General features: G+C 33.6%; 1 protein-coding gene across 1 annotated transcript; it reads right to left on the bottom strand.

Annotated features, from left to right (window-relative positions):
• Positions 1-262: 262 nt before the first annotated feature.
• On the bottom strand, positions 263-6,075 carry LOC128870054 (putative nuclease HARBI1). The gene is made up of 3 exons (XM_054112651.1): positions 5,896-6,075; positions 1,136-1,278; positions 263-1,073 (listed from the first exon to the last, which is right to left on the bottom strand). Exons 1-3 carry the CDS (start codon positions 6,073-6,075, stop codon positions 263-265), a joined length of 1,134 nt encoding a protein of 377 aa, XP_053968626.1.
• Positions 6,076-20,191: the final 14,116 nt, after the last annotated feature.

Raw genomic sequence — 20,191 nt, 5'->3', positions numbered from 1 at the left:
TTAATGCAATTAGTGCGTTCGAAAACCGTGCTAGTCCAAAATTTTACATATTTGGTCTCTTCATTGAGTGGCCTTAAAACGTTACTTAGCTGTTAATATTGTACAAATAAGGGGAAATGCCGAACGAAGTTAAAAATAATTTTTTGATTTCCTCGGAACGTTAATTTTGAACATTTACTGTTTTTGAACTAACCTATTCAATGTTGCTAAGTAGAAAATTTCCGAGTTTCATAAACAAATTTAGGTACTTTAAAAAAACATGTCAAAAAAGTGACTTTATTTGGCTTCTTTTTATTTCGCCCAGCTCAGTAAGAACAGTGTCGCTTACTTCGAAAGGAAAATGTTGTTCCTGAACGGAAGCAGGATCAACGCAGTATTCTTTTTTCTCTACAAAATCTTGTTTGTCTATGCAAATATTATGGGGTACGCAGCATGCTAGTATAAATTTCGCTGTAGTCTCAACTTCATGAAAATCTAATCGCATAAGTTGCCGGAAACGACATTTTAACAATCCAAAGGCGTTTTCAATTCGGACCCGTGTTTGACTAAATTTGTAATTGTATCTCTTTTCTTGCTCAGTTAAATTCCCGTAATCCCTATACGGCGTTAACAAATAATTTCGGATCGGATATGCAGAATCCCCTAACTCATGATATTTTGGTAAACATAGCTTTGGAAGTTCTTTACCAATGAAAGATAACTTCAGCACACGCGAGTCGTGCGCCACGTCAGTGAAAACATCTAAAAATTTTAAATTTGCATCACATATACCCTGTATAGTCACGGAAATTGTGGCATGCCTATTTATATATGTTGAACGAATTTTTTTTTTCGGCGCCCTTATCGAAATGTAGGTTCCGTCAATGCAGCCTAATACGTTAGGAAAACCAGAGATTGCCGCAAACTCATTTGATATAATCTCTTTTTCAGTAGCACTTTGAGGGAATTTTATGATGTCTGGTGAAAGTCCAATCAGAAACGACACAACATTGTTTATCACGTTATGGGCACAAGAATATGACACATTAAACAGGTTGCTAACCTCACGTATGGTGGTTTTATTGCAGCAAAACCTACATAAGAAAATTATTTGAATTAAATGCATGCACATTGGAGTCATTCATTCCATTGTTACCATAAAAACAATAACACGTGTGTGTTTGGCGTTGCTTGTGGTCTCCCTCCTTTATAGTTCCTCCTTATATAGTACGAGCTGTCTGTGTATTTTGCGATTAAATCATTCGCACTTTCACGCTCATTGCGAAAATTTTGTTTAAACTGTAAATGTTAATAAATTATAAAAAAATACAGTATATAAACAAGCACTGAACAGAATTATTGAAATGGTGTCTAGTATTTTCCCCACTAGTTTGAGAGCGTTAACACCATTCTTCATAGTATGCATCTATCCTGAAACTTGGTGGGCGAAAACTAAACCGTGCCCCTATGAAAAAATTACCTCGCGGCCTGTGTACAAGTTGATTACTTCATTTACAAAGTCATTTACGCGTAAGCAGTAAATTTTTGGATTTGCAAATATCACGGGCAGCTACAATATTTTAATAGTTCTATGTATAATCTCAATTTTCGCTTTTTCAATTCACGACTGCTAAAATTAAAGGTCAAAAATGTGTAGACTTTATCTGTGCTGCTCGGACACAACCGATTAATGTGAGCAAGAAAGAGTCAAATAAGGGGCTACTTTTGTTACTGATCAGCTGATTAATAGGGCAATTATCTACACCGTCGATACCAGAGTGGGCAAGAAATGTTGCACTTTCACATTTTTTTAGGTTGGCCCTTGGAGAAACGATAAAGCTGCCCCTTGGGAAGATTGCATTCATTTTACAAAAGATCACAAAATTCAAGAGTGGCAGCACAGGGCAACATTTTCATGTAGAAAAGAAGACGCTATTAGTAATTAAGCTTTGAGTTGTAAGTTGGAATTTATAGAATAAAGGTCTTTCGACCAATAAAAATTTATTTTTTTTCCATCGTCCAATTTTCCGGACGATAATTTGTATAAAAAATTCACATATTTATATTTGCATATGTCATCTTCCTATGTGCCTGGTAATGAAGTGTTTTCTATAAAAAATTGTTTGATTTGATCAATTGAACGTACATAGTTAGGGATCAAGTGTGTATATATATACGCACATGCAAATACGTCGATGCATATGCAGAAGAAATTGTTTTAGCATTTGCAGGAATTCGATCATTCGAATATTTACTCCCTAATTTTTGCATGAAATATGATAAGGCGATGCTCGTGAGGTAGGTCATGTTGCTTCAGTGCATACATATGCGTGCAACACTATATTTATTAAACATGCAATAGAACTGAGTTGTCCCATATATGTATGCAAATACGTTTCTTTGAAGTTTTCTTTTATTTATTTTAAATTTCAAAGTTTTATACTATCTATAAAATGCATACATATATTATTCCCTATAATATATAATATAATGCAATGCGGTGTAAGATAGGTCATTGTTGCTGCAGTGCGTGTGCACATACATTTGTAACACTATAAGAATTAAAGATGTAATTAAACTTTTCCACAAATATAACTAACATAATAGTGGTACTCATTTAATGTGGCATCTATGTAATAATCGCAAAGTTGCCACTACTGTTTAATGAGCGCCCCACTGGTAATACTTTTATAAGTTAGCTGTTTTTTATTTGCCAAAAGTAAAAATTGAAATGCCGAGAACAAGCGAAAAGCAAAAACTTCTAAATTATTAGAAGTAATAGCGCTAAATGATTTGATGATTCTGGAATTCTTTTGTGAGGACGAAGGTATGAATTTAAACTAGATTATATTTTATTTCATATGACTAACTTTTATTTTTTTGGCAGAAGAGAAAAAAAACAAAGAAGATGAAATATTGGAGTAACTTTCAATTGTGTTGGCCCTAGGTGTAGAATGCAGATACAGTGTACCATTTATCCAAAATAGCGTGCCTAAATGTAAGGTATTTTTAAAGGAAGTTTTATGGGAACTTGATGAAAGCAGATTCAAGAAGATTACACGTGTGACTTGGAAAACGTTCGATGTTATTTTAAATTGAATAAAAGAAGATGAACTTTTCCACCAACCCCGATCGTGCAAGCAATTTCCTCTTGAAACACAACTCGCAATTGTATTGTATCGCTTAGGCTCAAGCGGTGAAGGAGCTACTCTCTCAAAAATTGCTGGGTTGTTTGGAATTAGTGATGGTGGTATCATTCAGGTCAGACTCCGTAATTGTATTGGCATTATGAATCTCAACCTTTTTTATTTTAGAATTTAACTGAAAGAATATTTAAAGCGCTATTAAAACACAAAGATGAATATCTATTTTGGCCAAATACGGATGAAAGAAAAAAGCTTGTGTCAGAAACCTGGAATGAATTACCCAATTGTGTGGGATACGTTGATGGCACTGAAATTCCATTAGCGGAAAAACCTTCGCAAGACCCAGAAGCGTACTTTTCACGGAAGCACATCTACTCTGTTAAAGCTCAAGCCTTGTGCGATAATAAACTGCAAGTACGATATTTGGTGTTAGGCTATCCCGGTAGCGTGCACGATGCACGTATATTTAACAATTGCGAGTTGTCGAATGAAGCCGTTAAATTCTTTGGGGGGGGCGGAATGGATTGCTGGTGACAGCGCCTATAAACTGTCTCGTACAGTTATAACGCCATTTAGGGAAAATTCCAGAGAACTGACACCGAGTCGAAGGACTTTTTTAACAAAACATTCAGTTGTTATAGAATACGAATTGAACACTGTTTAGGTATGCTGAAGGAAAGGTTTGGCAGTTTAAAAAGTTTAAGACTTCAAATTATTATTTTAATTGCTTTTTTACTTTGTAGTTTGAGCTGTGCTCATTTATTTACAGTGGCTCACAGCTTATTTCGTGTGGCTGTATGTTATACTAAAGAATTGTAAAATTATTTTTATTTGATTTACTTTAAACAAAATTTAAATGCACAATCAAAGATAAATTATTTCTAATTACAAACATGTATAAATGCATTCAAATTTTTTCTGCTTTAGTAGAATATTTACAACAAAAACAGAATACTAGGTAAATTGACGTCACAGCTTATTTCGTGTGTTCACTTTTACCGTTATCGGCGCCAGTAAACCGGTTAGCAATTATAGGAAATTTGTTTTGCATAGTATATTAGATTATATCCTTATTTAGTTTACACATTGAAAGTAGTCGGTTGTCCAGCTTAATTTAAAAATACCGTGATGGGTCGTCGTACGTCGATTGAAAGGCGCGAATTAGTGATTACGCATTACACAAATGGAAAGTCGCAGAAAAAAATTGCTGAAATTGCAAATTTAAGTACTTCCACAGTACAGTACATTATTCAACGCTTTTCTCGTGAAAAAAGAGTGGTTGACAAAGGCCGCCAAGCTCCAAACAAAATTTTTACAGAAGCTGATGAAAGGTGGATATTAAGAAAAATTAAAAAAGACCCACGAATTAGTGCGCCAGCTTTGACAAAAGAGGTTGAAAAAGTACTTGGTAAGTCATGTAATCCTGAAACAATAAGAAGAATTCTGCGCAAAGCTGATTTCCATGGTCGTACAGCTCGAAACAAACCGTTTGTTAATGAGCGTAACAGAAGATTAAGGGTGGAGTTTGCCGAAAGCCATGTTAATAAAGACCAAACATTTTGGAATGACGTTATTTTCGCCGACGAAAGCAAATTCAACCTCTTTGGTTCCGATGGAAAGTCTTTCGTTTGGCGTAAGCCCAACGCGGAGATGGACCCGAAGAATCTGCGTGGTACAGCAAAACGCGGTGGGGGCCATGTAATGGTTTAGGGCTGCATGTCAACAGCTGGTGTCGGAAACTTGGTTTTTATCGACGAAATTATGGATAAAACAGTTTATTTGAATTTATTAAAAAATAATTTACTACAAAGTGCTGAAAAATTAGGGATTCGGGACAGGTTCCGGTTCTATCAGGACAATGATCCGAAGCATAAGTCGGAATTAGTGCAACGGTGGCTTATATGGAATTGCCCTCATGTGGTAAAAACGCCAGCACAATCACCTGATCTCAATGTAATTGAGAATTAATGGAATATACTGGATCAAAAAATTAGAAAACAACATAAGCAGCAAACAAGATCTAAAAACAGCATTGCAAGTGGAGTGGGAGAAAATATCTCCTGAATACACTGGAAAACTTTTTAGCTCCATGCAATCCCGGTTAAAAGTTTTATTAAAACAAAAAGGCTACCCTACAAAATAATAGATTAGTAAAAACTTAATAGATTTAAAAAAAAAATCATTTTTTTTCTAGTTTGGTTAAGCACACGAAATAAGGTGTGACGTGGATTTACTTATAATTTTGATTTTGCTGTAAATATATTACTTAAGAAGAAATGATTAAATTTATTTATGTATGTTTGTAACAAGAAATAATTTATCTTTGAATGTACGTTTAAGTTTTTTTTCTAAATAAAGTTTATACAAAAATATTAAACTTTTTTATTTTGATAAACGGGCACACGAAATAAGCGGTGAGCCACTGTATATTACAAACACATTTTGGCAGCTTATTAATTATTTACATTTTTCAATCTTTCGTGTTCTGATCTTAATTTTTCCATCTCGACTCTCTCTTCTTTCTCCAGTTGTAGTTTTTGCAATTTAAATTTATTTTCCTCTTTTTCCCTTTCAAATTCCAGTTTTTGTGTTTCTAAGTCCACCTTATTCTTTTGAATTTCAAATAATAGAGCAAATGGGCTCGAGCTCTCTTCAAATTTCTTTTTGTTGTCGTTGTATTGCTTTGTGTGCGAATATCTGATGCCAATGAACAAGGCGGACTGACTTGATCCTCGGGAAATGTTGGAGAAATTAAAGCAGATGGACTCACTAATGGACTTTCAGGCAAACTCGTAGATGTTTCGCAATCAATTTCTAATAACACTTCCTCTTCATTATTAACCAAGGACAACACTGGCTCTGAAGACTGATAGATTGTTGGTGGCTGGATATTGATGCGCCGTGCAAAAATTGCGTGTAGGTCATCATAAAATGGACAAGTCTTTTTCATGTATTCTTCCTACACTGGTTACATCTCCATTCTCAAGCAATCCTGCGCCAATTTGGCTTTCCACTTGACCGCGGCCAAAAAACTTGTTTTAAGGTGTCTCATTTTTGTGGGCATATTATCCCATTTGATTGTGCATAAATTTGGCGAATTTTGCTCAATGCGATCATAAAATTTTTAAGCAGTTGGTTTCTAAAATAAGTTTGTAAAATGTAAACAAGCTAGTAATGGAAAATGTAAGAGCATTACCTCAAATTGTTCCGGATTAGCCCTCACATTGTCAAAGACAATCGTAAGCAAATCTCTGGTTTGCTGTTCACTCCACCGAAAAGTGCCATTAATGCGTAATCGTTTTTTTATAAATATATAAATAAACCAGTTGATTTTTAAATATTAACAAAATAATATTACAAATGTGTCTACTTACGACTTCCATTTCAAAGCAAATAGTTAATCGCGCGTTTATGCTTAACAGCTGATAATGATTTGCGACAAATTGCCACGGATGCCACTGAAAATAGTCTAGCAAAGTTGCCACGCAAACCTAATTGCATGTAAAAATCAACAGCTGATTTGCGACTTTGCCACCTTGCGAAGTTTGCAATAAATGCCATATGTTTGCAACATTACATGAGTACCACTAATAAATGTATGTATATATATACATATATTAATATGCATATATATTCATCAATATACCAATATGCTCTTTGAATTCTTGTCTAAAATTAATTTCGACTCGAAAAATTAGTAAAAATTTTCAACAAATTTGTATAAAGTTTTAAATTTACTAAAATGCGCGCAACAAAATGTGAGGTCGTTTTATAATGTATTTTGTTTCAATTCTTCTTTTTAAATTAAATCAACAAACATTAAAGTTACTTTGATTTTAAATGTTGGCGCACAATTTCATCCTTATTTGGAATTGTATTTGTTTGAAAATAAAGGGTCCGCCATATAACTTTACGAAATTAAAAATGCAATAACTAAGAAACTACTCAATATTTTTCCAAACTGTTTTTTTATTTTGAAGTACAATCCTTCTGGTTAATGATGGAACACAACTTCATTCATATGGCTGCCTCGGCTAGCCATGCACCATCCCACACGATCGGTCCAATTTTTCAACACATTTTCGATTGTATGCGGCTGTATTTCAGCTATGACATGATGAACATGGTGAACTGATGTTCCTGGTGATTCACGAATACTCTCGACCACAGCAGCAATATTTTCGGGTGTACGCACGGTTTTTGGTCGGTCACGCGTTGGTTTGTCAATAAGCAACCCAGTTTCTCTTACTTTTTTCGCAAAGTAACGCACATACGCTTCATTCGGTGCTTTTCTTCTTCCCATTGCCGTACGTAATTTTCGTACACATTCTGCAACATTACCATGATTTTCAAAGTAATGTCGCAACATTTCCCTGCGTTCTTTGAGCGTATACACAACCATTTTCGTTCAGCGGAAGAATAAAGCTAATTTCCTGTCAAATCAGATGACAGCTAAGTGTTACCATTCTTCAAATAATACCTAGTTCAAATCCGTAACGATAGATGGCGGGCCCTGTATAAATTGAATAAATTTTCGTTTTTAAAGGGAACATAGAAATGCGCATGCAAATCCCTTGCAAAATGCCTTTGGCATTCGTCAATTTGATTTCATACAGAAACCGTAAACTGAGCAGAGCCAATGTACTTGTACATAATTCACTGTAATCAGCTCTGTTAAGAAGTTCCCCGCTGTCGAGCTGAGCGCGGTGAAAAAGTCTTCGCGGTTTCACTTCATTTTTGACAATTCACACTATTCGTAGCTCTTGAGACTTCTCTATACATTAACGTTCTCTGAAGCAGCACTCAGCGAACGTTAATGTATAGTGAAGTCTCAAGTACATTGGCTCTGCTCAGTTTACGGTTTCTGTATGAAATCAAATTGACGAATGCCAAAGGCATTTTGCAAGGGATTTGCATGCGCATTTCTATGTTCCCTTTAAAAACGAAAATTTATTCAATTTATACAGGGCCCGCCATCTATCGTTACGGATTTGAACTAGGTATTATTTGAAGAATGGTAACACTTAGCTGTCATCTGATTTGACAGGAAATTAGCTTTATTCTTCCGCTGAACGAAAATGGTTGTGTATATGCTCAAAGAACGCAGGGAAATGTTGCGACATTACTTTGAAAATCATGGTAATGTTGCAGAATGTGTACGAAAATTACGTACGGCAATGGGAAGAAGAAAAGCACCGAATGAAGCGTATGTGCGTTACTTTGCGAAAAAAGTAAGAGAAACTGGGTTGCTTATTGGCAAACCAACGCGTGACCGACCAAAAACCGTGCGTACACCCGAAAATATTGCTGCTGTGGTCGAGAGTATTCGTGAATCACCAGGAACATCAGTTCACCATGTTCATCATGTCATAGCTGAAATACAGCCGCATACAATCGAAAATGTGTTGAAAAATTGGACCGATCGTGTGGGATGGTGCATGGCTAGCCGAGGCAGCCATATGAATGAAGTTGTGTTCCATCATTAACCAGAAGGATTGTACTTCAAAATAAAAAAACAGTTTGGAAAAATATTGAGTAGTTTCTTAGTTATTGCATTTTTAATTTCGTAAAGTTATATGGCGGACCCTTTATTTTCAAACAAATACAATTCCAAATAAGGATGAAATTGTGCGCCAACATTTAAAATCAAAGTAACTTTAATGTTTGTTGATTTAATTTAAAAAGAAGAATTGAAACAAAATACATTATAAAACGACCTCACATTTTGTTGCGCGCATTTTAGTAAATTTAAAACTTTATACAAATTTGTTGAAAATTTTTACTAATTTTTCGAGTCGAAATTAATTTTAGACAAGAATTCAAAGAGCATATTGGTATATTGATGAATATATATGCATATTAATATATGTATATATATACATACATTTATTAGTGGTACTCATGTAATGTTGCAAACATATGGCATTTATTGCAAACTTCGCAAGGTGGCAAAGTCGCAAATCAGCTGTTGATTTTTACATGCAATTAGGTTTGCGTGGCAACTTTGCTAGACTATTTTCAGTGGCATCCGTGGCAATTTGTCGCAAATCATTATCAGCTGTTAAGCATAAACGCGCGATTAACTATTTGCTTTGAAATGGAAGTCGTAAGTAGACACATTTGTAATATTATTTTGTTAATATTTAAAAATCAACTGGTTTATTTATATATTTATAAAAAAACGATTACGCATTAATGGCACTTTTCGGTGGAGTGAACAGCAAACCAGAGATTTGCTTACGATTGTCTTTGACAATGTGAGGGCTAATCCGGAACAATTTGAGGTAATGCTCTTACATTTTCCATTACTAGCTTGTTTACATTTTACAAACTTATTTTAGAAACCAACTGCTTAAAAATTTTATGATCGCATTGAGCAAAATTCGCCAAATTTATGCACAATCAAATGGGATAATATGCCCACAAAAATGGGACACCTTAAAACAAGTTTTTTGGCCGCGGTCAAGTGGAAAGCCAAATTGGCGCAGGATTGCTTGAGAATGGAGATGTAACCAGTGTAGGAAGAATACATGAAAAAGACTTGTCCATTTTATGATGACCTACACGCAATTTTTGCACGGCGCATCAATATCCAGCCACCAACAATCTATCAGTCTTCAGAGCCAGTGTTGTCCTTGGTTAATAATGAAGAGGAAGTGTTATTAGAAATTGATTGCGAAACATCTACGAGTTTGCCTGAAAGTCCATTAGTGAGTCCATCTGCTTTAATTTCTCCAACATTTCCCGAGGATCAAGTCAGTCCGCCTTGTTCATTGGCATCAGATATTCGCACACAAAACAATACAACGACAACAAAAAGAAATTTGAAGAGAGCTCGAGCCCATTTGCTCTATTATTTGAAATTCAAAAGAATAAGGTGGACTTAGAAACACAAAAACTGGAATTTGAAAGGGAAAAAGAGGAAAATAAATTTAAATTGCAAAAACTACAACTGGAGAAAGAAGAGAGAGTCGAGATGGAAAAATTAAGATCAGAACACGAAAGATTGAAAAATGTAAATAATTAATAAGCTGCCAAAATGTGTTTGTAATATACAGTGGCTCACCGCTTATTTCGTGTGCCCGTTTATCAAAATAAAAAAGTTTAATATTTTTGTATAAACTTTATTTAGAAAAAAAACTTAAACGTACATTCAAAGATAAATTATTTCTTGTTACAAACATACATAAATAAATTTAATCATTTCTTCTTAAGTAATATATTTACAGCAAAATCAAAATTATAAGTAAATCCACGTCACACCTTATTTCGTGTGCTTAACCAAACTAGAAAAAAAATGATTTTTTTTTAAATCTATTAAGTTTTTACTAATCTATTATTTTGTAGGGTAGCCTTTTTGTTTTAATAAAACTTTTAACCGGGATTGCATGGAGCTAAAAAGTTTTCCAGTGTATTCAGGAGATATTTTCTCCCACTCCACTTGCAATGCTGTTTTTAGATCTTGTTTGCTGCTTATGTTGTTTTCTAATTTTTTGATCCAGTATATTCCATTAATTCTCAATTACATTGAGATCAGGTGATTGTGCTGGCGTTTTTACCACATGAGGGCAATTCCATATAAGCCACCGTTGCACTAATTCCGACTTATGCTTCGGATCATTGTCCTGATAGAACCGGAACCTGTCCCGAATCCCTAATTTTTCAGCACTTTGTAGTAAATTATTTTTTAATAAATTCAAATAAACTGTTTTATCCATAATTTCGTCGATAAAAACCAAGTTTCCGACACCAGCTGTTGACATGCAGCCCTAAACCATTATATGGCCCCCACCGTGTTTTGCTGTACCACGCAGATTCTTCGGGTCCATCTCCGCGTTGGGCTTACGCCAAACGAAAGACTTTCCATCGGAACCAAAGAGGTTGAATTTGCTTTCGTCGGCGAAAATAACGTCATTCCAAAATGTTTGGTCTTTATTAACATGGCTTTCGGCAAACTCCACCCTTAATCTTCTGTTACGCTCATTAACAAACGGTTTGTTTCGAGCTGTACGACCATGGAAATCAGCTTTGCGCAGAATTCTTCTTATTGTTTCAGGATTACATGACTTACCAAGTACTTTTTCAACCTCTTTTGTCAAAGCTGGCGCATTAATTCGTGGGTCTTTTTTAATTTTTCTTAATATCCACCTTTCATCAGCTTCTGTAAAAATTTTGTTTGGAGCTTGGCGGCCTTTGTCAACCACTCTTTTTTCACGAGAAAAGCGTTGAATAATGTACTGTACTGTGGAAGTACTTAAATTTGCAATTTCATACAGAAACCGTAAACTGAGCAGAGCCAATGTACTTGTACATAATTCACTGTAATCAGCTCTGTTAAGAAGTTCCCCGCTGTCGAGCTGAGCGCGGTGAAAAAGTCTTCGCGGTTTCACTTCATTTTTGACAATTCACACTATTCGTAGCTCTTGAGACTTCTCTATACATTAACGTTCTCTGAAGCAGCACTCAGCGAACGTTAATGTATAGTGAAGTCTCACGAGCTACGAATAGTGTGAACTGTCAAAAATTAAGTCTAACCGCCGCCGTGATGTGGTGAAATTTTTAACAGAGCTTATTACAGTGAATTCTCTTTTTAGTTTTTGGCTTCGGTACGAAATCAAATTGTCGAATGGCCGACGGCATTTTGCAAGGCATTTGATTGTTCAGTTCTATGTTCCCTCGATGATTTAAAAAGAACAATTTAAACAAACTACAAAAACGAACTCACAGGTTGGTGCGCGGGTTTAGTGCATTTAAAACTTTATACAAATTTGGTGAAAATTGTTGCTATTTTTTTGTGTTGAAACTAATTTTAGACGAGAATGCATGGTCGCAGCTCCGTATATATGTTTGCACCCATATATGTATGTAAATATGTCTTCTGAATGCTCGACAGCCGCAGCTGTGCCTTTGAATGTGCGCAAGCTTTGGGGAATCGTGATATTTTGCACTGTGGCAAGTGCACACAGCAGATATACATGCATACATACGCATATCATATATACAATATATATGCGCATATGTATTATATATAAATTCACTTATTTAAATTTGCATATACCATCTTCCTCTGTGCCTGGTAATGGATGAATTCTCTAAGAAGGATTTGATTTGGTTGAAGGGTCAACAACGTTTTACAGAGATGCCCTTAGACAGACATAAAATATGTACATATATATTTTTGGATGATTTGCTCTTTCTATGTCTTTTTTGATCTTAGCATATTTTTTTTTTATGATAAAGTGCCTGGAGCTAGCCTACAGCGCTAAAATTTTTTCTTCCTTTCTACAAACGAATTTTACTCAATTGCTTTTTAATTTGACCAGTTGAGTATATTTCTGTTAACTTTTGGTGAAGGATATGTCTGTGGTGAAGCACGCGAGCAAAACGAGTACCTCAAAATTTCATGCGTTCCCGTCATTGAGACTTCTCTATATATTAACGTTCTCTGCAGAGGTTGTCATTATTTTTGGCCAATATCTTTTATGTATTTTTGCCTCTCTTGCTAAACATTTACTGACGTCCATTGCTGACCTATTATAATGGTCAGCTATCCCATTTAATTCGTGCACATAAGGCGGGCAAGGTAAAATTTCAATACCTTTGTACTTTGCAAAGTTATAGATTTCTTTATTTAAACATTCTTTACCACATAGCAATTTTTTTATGCATTTATTGAATTGGTTTTCTACTACATTCACATATTCTATTAAACAACTTGCTGCCTCTGATTTATTTTTAATACAATAAATTTTGACACATTTACTATAACCATCCATGAAAGTTAAAAAATAATTTTCTCCGCAATAACCCGCAGTTCTATGTGACCCATTCAAGTATACAAATATGTATCAACTCTAAAATTTCTGTTGCACGTGTTTTATTACTTTTAAACGGCATATGAGACATTTTACTTTGTATACAATTTGCGCATTTCATATCGTCATTTTCTAATCTGTCTGGTAAGCCTTCTCCCAATTTATCATTCATTAATTTATTTAAATATTGAAAATTTGCATGAGCAAGTGCTCGATGCCATTTTTTTTTCTGTTAATTTAACTGAATTTATGTAAACATTGCTATTATTTTTAAAAATATTCATATTACAAAACTTTTCATAAAATATAAATCATTTGTTTTGTTTGGAACAGCTACTAGTTTTTCTTTTCGGTAAATTTTAATATAGCAGCAGCATTTCTCGCTACTATTGTATTATTTTTAGTTATTTTTGAGAAACTTAATAATTTTCTTTTTACATCTTTTACATTTCATAATACACATTTGTTAATTCGACTTCTGCTTTGCTATAATAAGTCTTGAAATAAATTTTTATTGCTCCTATCTTTGTAGCTTTTAAAGTTTTATTTTCTGGTTATTTTACATCAATCGGGTTTTCTAAGTTTATACAACTACAAAAGTATTTACCATTATTGATAATGTGGTCTATGCAACTACTCGATTTTTTCAGGAATTTGGTTTTTATTTCATTCTAACGGGTTGATATTTGCTTGTATTTGGGTTACCCTCTATTCACATTTTGTTTGGTATACCAACAGTCCTTTACGTTATGCCTAATTTTTCCGCACTGATAATATTTTCCTTTGGTTTTTACGTTAAATGTACTCACGTTTCTCACTATCACCTTTACTTAAGTTTTTTCTTGAATTTTCGATTTTATTAATATAAGTCAACTGTTTTTTGATCTTTTCGCACTAAGTCTATAAGGTCACCAATTTAACGATAACTCACCGGCAATACTTTAATCATGTATCTCATTTTCTCTTCATCATTTAAACTTCCACCTGTAGCCTTTAATTCATTGCATGCCTTTCTAAAATTAATGAAAAAATTTAAACATTTTCGTAGTCCTTTAATTTCACTTCGTCCAATTTATTTAATATTATTTGTAGTGCCGTAGATTTAGTTAAATGTATTTTTTCAAATTTTTGCATCATTTCAAAAGTAGTCGTACAATCACTTAAGGGGTTACGTGGGTCTCGTCGAGTAAAAAAAGGCTTATTTTCAATATTTTTTTTTTCTGTGTAAAAAATTATTTATTTAATTCAAACTTTTCTCTGTCTTATAGATACATGTTTAAAGAATAATTTCTGAAATTTTCAAAAAACAAAAAATTAAAACTCCTTCATTGTGACGTCATATCCGGTGACCCCTCGAAAAAAAGGTGCGTCCGCGTTGTTAGCATAACTCCTGACAGGCTCATCAAAAATGAAAAAATAAAAATTAGTGCTTCAGTTAAGACCATAAACTCGAGCTTGAACGAAGGAAAGAAGAAAAAAGTGAAAATTGGAATTTTGGCAGACATTTTTGCAAAAAAATGAAAATTTCGGTCAAATTTGCTTGATATTTTGTTTTTTTTAAATAGTTGTAATTGAAAGAAAAACAAAATCCTTCGTTCAAGCACGAGTAAATTGTATTTCGAACACCTGTGTAAAGTTTCATCAAGATCGGTTGAATAGTTTTCGAGAACATTTTACAACCGACTTTGAAAACACGGTTCCGAGAAAAACGCGTTTAAAGTTTTGAGTAACAATAAAAGTGGCTTGGAGCGCACACATTCCAAAGGCTGTATCTCCTAATTTATTATTCAGATCGACTTGAAAATTTAGGATAATATTCCTGAGATGTTGTAGAAATTAATAAGCCAAAAAAAATAAATCGTTTTTTTTAACCAACGAAACCCATGTAACCCCTTAAATATTATATTTTAACGGTTTATCAGAACCTGTACTTATTAATATTGCTTTTGCTTTTAAAACAGTGGTTTTCCAATTTTTTCTGTCTCTAATTTGTCTCTGATTGCAGGTTCATTGCATTCTTTATATTCCAGTAAATTCAAAACCCTAAATTTCCAGTTATTAAAATTTGCACCGTCAAAAATAGAAATATAAATGTCATCATTTTTTGCTTGTCTAGCCATTGCTTTTGTGTGCATCTGTGCAGTAAGAAAATATGTAAATATAAAAAATTTCAATTAAATTGAAGGATTTTTTGCCTTTGGAAAGATCTTTTGTGAATATCTTTTATATCCTGACTTGAAGAATTCATAATTTTGTTGAAATCGGTTGAAGCCAAAAGATTTAGAGTGTGGCTCGCACAAGGAAAATGTTTCGACAGACGTGGAGTTACAGATCGAAATTGATAGCAAATAAAATTATATTAACAGTAATTTTACTGCAATTTTTTCAGTAATCAGTAAAAAAATATTTTTACTGCAAATTTTTTTCAGTAATCAGTAAAAAAATATTTTTACTGCAATTTTTTCAGTAATCAGTAAAAAGATATTTTTACTGCAAATTTTTTTCAGTAATCAGTAAAAAAATATTTTTACTGCAATTTTTTTCAGTAATCAGTAAAAGTGTACTGGTAATGCAAATTTTTTTCAGTAATCAGTAAAAGTGTACTGGTAATGCAAATTTTTTTCAGTAATCAGTAAAAGTGTACTGGTAATGCAAATTTTTTTCAGTAATCAGTAAAAGTGTACTGGTAATGCAAATTTTTTTCAGTAATCAGTAAAAGTGTACTGGTAATGCAAATTTTTTTCAGTAATCAGTAAAATTTTACTGCTTACTGCTATTTGTAATGCAGTAAATTTATAATGCAGTGTGCCCACCTATGCGCCAAACACCCTAAAAGGGTGTACGCGTCAATTATATATATATATATATGTATGTATTCGAAATAAAATGGTATTCTTAAGCAAATAATTTCTTTCTGAACGGTTTGGAAAAAGGATATAATTAATATGTCGAAGTTTTAGCAAGTTTTATTTAAGCATAAAGGTTTACAAACTACTTTTGTCTTTTTATTTTAATTTCTTTACTTAGCTTATAGACTTAATGTTGACTATGACTATGAAGTTGTCGGATAACTACGTACTATGTACTATGTATGTACATGAATTACATTCGTTCTGTACTACACAAAGCTAGCGTTATAATGATGTAACAAATAGATACGTGGCTATGAGGAGAACATATATGTATGTATGTATGTACATAAATTGGTTTCCATGTAGGGGAAAACTGTTTGCTAATTTAAAAGTAAAATGTGGATTTGTTCGCAAATACGTACATTAAATTAGTTTATTTCATTTAAAATGTTCATCTTCCCTCAAAGTGCTTCTTGGCAAAGTGATCCATTTGTAATGTAACCCTCAATTGAAACCACTAGACACCAAAGGACTTGCGTTATATTCAAACGTATCAGGACTAATGAAATCCATAACCGGTACTGGTATGGTGGAGTTTCCTTGCTTCACTGCAGGTTCAGACCACTGCTGGTTGACTTAAATATTTCAGTATAGGACAACAAGCACATCGCCTTCCGCAACATATGCACCTATCATACCAAAGATCTGAAATATAAATTGAAACACAGAAGACAAAAATATTGCATACTCGTAAACCACTTTTTAAAATACGCATAAATCTTGTTCGTTTTGTTGAACATGGTTTCTAACTGAAGGTGAAGTAAATATACATAACAATGTAGAAACAAAAAAATGTGTAAACAAAGTGAATTCGCCTTAGCACAGAAGTGCGAATTCGCCCAAGGCGAATTAATCAGCTTTTTAAATGATACCACCTTGTAGAGATAAACGCAATTCCGACTCAGCTGTTCCGATCAAACTAATGAGAACCCCATGTTAATGAAAAGTTCCTTCCGTACGTATCGTAGTGCCGTAGATTTTATTTCACGATTTTTAAAATATCCCGTAATACCGACTCAGCTGATTGATCTCTCACCACACAGTGTTGCCAAGCAGTACATTTCGAAACCAGTTACAAAATAAACTTAGAAAAATGATAATTTTTGTTAAAATAGCTTAAAAATACTGTTGAATAATGTTAAATATAGATAAATGAACTATTTGCATTTGTTGGTTTTTGGCTTTGGTTTATTAAACAATGAAAAATTGTGACTGATAACGCAGATGTGTGAAAAAGTGTGTAAGCAAAAATATCAATGGCAACATTGTGTAGATACAACCAAACACATACACAAACCGATGTATTGTGTAAATATGTAATTAAAAGAAGGCAGTTGTTCTTCGGGGGGTGAGTTTTTGTGCACGGTAAGGGACTGCGGTAAGGGACTGCGTACGGTGTTTGTAAAATAGCTTAAAAATACTGTTGAATAATGTTAATTATAGATAAATAAACTATTTACACTTGTTGGTTTTTGGCTTTGGTTTATTAAACAATGAAAAATTGTAACTGATAACGCGGATGTGTGAAAAAGTGTGTAAGCAAAAATATCAATGGCAACATTGTGTAGATACAACCAAACACATACGCACACAAACCGATGTATTGTGTAAATATGTAATTAAAAGAACGCAGTTGTTCTCGGGGGTGAGTTTTTGTGCACGGTAAGGGACTGCGTGCGGTGTTCACTGTTTTCAGCATTAGGAGTTCAGAGAAAACGTAGGTTCGACTCTCCGTGTAACACCAAAAGGAAGAAAACGTTTTTTCTAATAGCGGTCGCCCCTTGTTAGGCAATGGCAAACCTCCGAGTGTACGCGCCGATTATGTCCTATGAATGACTTATGGCAATAAAGAACTATGAGTTTTATTTGAAACAGTAACTTTAATTCTTTTATTTTAATTTTTATTGCAACTAGTTCATAAATATTTACAAATGAGTAACAAGCAACTTAATTATGATAACATTACACAATTTTCACTCTACATGACATGAGATCGCTAGGTTTAGTGCGTCTGAGCCTTCGTATTAATCCGTTGGTTTCAATTAAATTAAGTGCTTCTGCATTGATGTAGTTTATAAGTCTGTCTTTATGGGCAACTGCAATGTTTGCGATTTCAGTGTTGACGGAGCTTATTTTAAGGTCGCGCTCAATGTCGGAACTTCTGCAGTACCATGGTGCTTTAACAATGCACCTAAGGACCTTATTTTGGAAGTGTTGGATTTGGGTTTTCGTACTTTGACTGGCACACCCCTTCAATAAAATAATTCAAGAACATTTATTAATTATTTTTAAAAAGTAATCCATTGTTATCATTTTCTCTAGTTTTTAAGATTCTTAAAATATTCATGATAAACTGAAGGGATGTATGGCAGTAAACACATAATATCTTTATGTTTTTCTTCCAGTTTCGCGCGCAAAATTTTTTACTCTTTTTGTTATTGATTCTTCTATTGACTTCGTCGAAATAAAATCTGGCTGCGACATTCGTTTTACCGAAAATGGCTTTTTTCTTCTACACTTTTCTATCAATTCATATTAATGCTCAGGGTTCTATGATATAAGTAAGTTGCTTTTTGTATTTTAATTTCTATCAAAACGAAATCACGGCCATTCGGTAGAAAGGAATGACCAGATACCAAAAATTTGTGGTATACCGTTCGTCTACGTTTCAATACTATTATTATTTGACTGAGCTATTTTCATCCATGTTAATGTTACTGTAATCTTACGATTTTGGCCAGAACACGCATCACTGTAAGTTATTAATATCGCTAAAATGCATGATGCAGCTTCCTGTGCACCTCTTGATGTTGTAGTTTCATCCCATACATATATCTTGACATTGTATTTATGGAAATTATTGAATTCCAAGTCATAAACGTACATATTTCGCTTATAATAGTCTAACGAAACAGTCTGTTTAGGGTACGGAAGTGCTTTTTGTAAATCAAACGAGAATCCATGGTGCAATATTCGCTAAAATTTTCTTTGCCTTTTTTCTTTTTTTAATATGTTGTTCAGAAACGGATCAAAGAGGGCCACGCGCTATTTTCAAGTTATGTTCATATGGCATTTTTTCAAATTTTTTACTAAAACCTCTTTCATAATTAACACTAAATGATCACTCGATGAAACGTCCGTCCTCAAAATGTTAGAAGGAGTTTAATTCAATGATTTAATTAAGTTTATTATATTAAAATGCGCAAAATTATAAATATATAGTCTTGGCGGCCGCCGTAGCCGAATGGGGTGGTGCGTGACTACTATTCGGAACTCTGTGAGTATGCGTCGTGAGAACGTCGGTTCGAATCTCGTTGAAAACAACAAAATTAAGAAAAATATTTTTCTAATAGCGGTCGCCCCTCGGCAGGCAGTGGCAAACCTCCGAGTGTATTTCTGCCATGAAAAAGCTCCTCATAAAAATATCTGCCGTTGTGAGTCGGCTTGAAAGGCTCCGACTCCATGCACTACCCCCTCACTTGTTTTGAGAGAAATATTACGAATTTTCCAATGAAATTCACGGGAGATGTTGATTTCGTGCTTATTTTGCTAAAACTAGCACCAACACTATTCAGTTAATAATAGTTTTTAAGTTATTTGTTGATAAAATTTGTCTTTTACCTTCACCAAATTTTGATACAATAAGTGCACTTATCACATTTATTTTAATAAATATTCAAACTACATTAACATACACACGTTTTTAATTCTTTTTATTGATATATACCATAAATTAACAATTTAAATTGCATTTATAACTTGCAAACACTTGACGCGCCAGCTAAATTTGCAATAACTGAAAAGCATGGCTGAATGGAGTGCTGCCAGAAGCAAAAAAAAAAAAAAGAATGCGAGGAGTTTTACACAAAAACACTAAAATTTCTCCCATCCTGCTCGAATTTCTCCTATCGTACCTACTGGGAATGCATCCCTGCATCTTCGAAAAACGGTAATTTTTACTTTCTTTTTTTTTTAAATATATATTTGTATATATATATATCATATATTCATAATATAGTGAACATTTGGAATTAAAAATCGCGCGATTTTTTATTCCAAATTTTCACCCGCGGCGCTATTTTTTTCTTTCTTTTTTAAATATATATATGTATATGTATGTATATATATGTATATATATATTTTTGTTTAAAATAAAATATATGTATAAATATATATATCTATCAAATATTAATATATGATATTTGTTCAAATACAACATATATATGTATGAAATATTAATAAATAACTTTTCTTTTGTTTGAATACAAATCTAAATACACCCAGCAAATACAAATCTGTAAACTCAAAATGCATACAATCAAACATACTTTACTGAAAA

The sequence above is a fragment of the Anastrepha ludens genome, chromosome X (genome assembly GCF_028408465.1).
Source record: "Anastrepha ludens isolate Willacy chromosome X, idAnaLude1.1, whole genome shotgun sequence".
Taxonomy (NCBI): Eukaryota; Metazoa; Arthropoda; class Insecta; order Diptera; family Tephritidae; genus Anastrepha; species Anastrepha ludens.
Note: the sequence above shows the minus strand (reverse complement) of the source record. Positions and strands in the feature narration are given on the sequence as shown.

What these genes read in the sequence shown, in the direction of transcription:
- LOC128870054 (XM_054112651.1), bottom strand. Translation starts at nt 6,075, where the DNA reads ATGAAAAAGACTTGTCCATTTTATGATGACCTACACGCAATTTTTGCA. An exon ending in GTTTGCCTGAAAGTCCATTA is followed by an intron (nt 1,279 to 5,895) that starts GTGAGTCCATCT and finishes TAACATTTACAG; the next exon opens with TTTAAACAAAATTTTCGCAA. An exon ending in CACGTGTTATTGTTTTTATG is followed by an intron (nt 1,074 to 1,135) that starts GTAACAATGGAA and finishes TTTCTTATGTAG; the next exon opens with GTTTTGCTGCAATAAAACCA.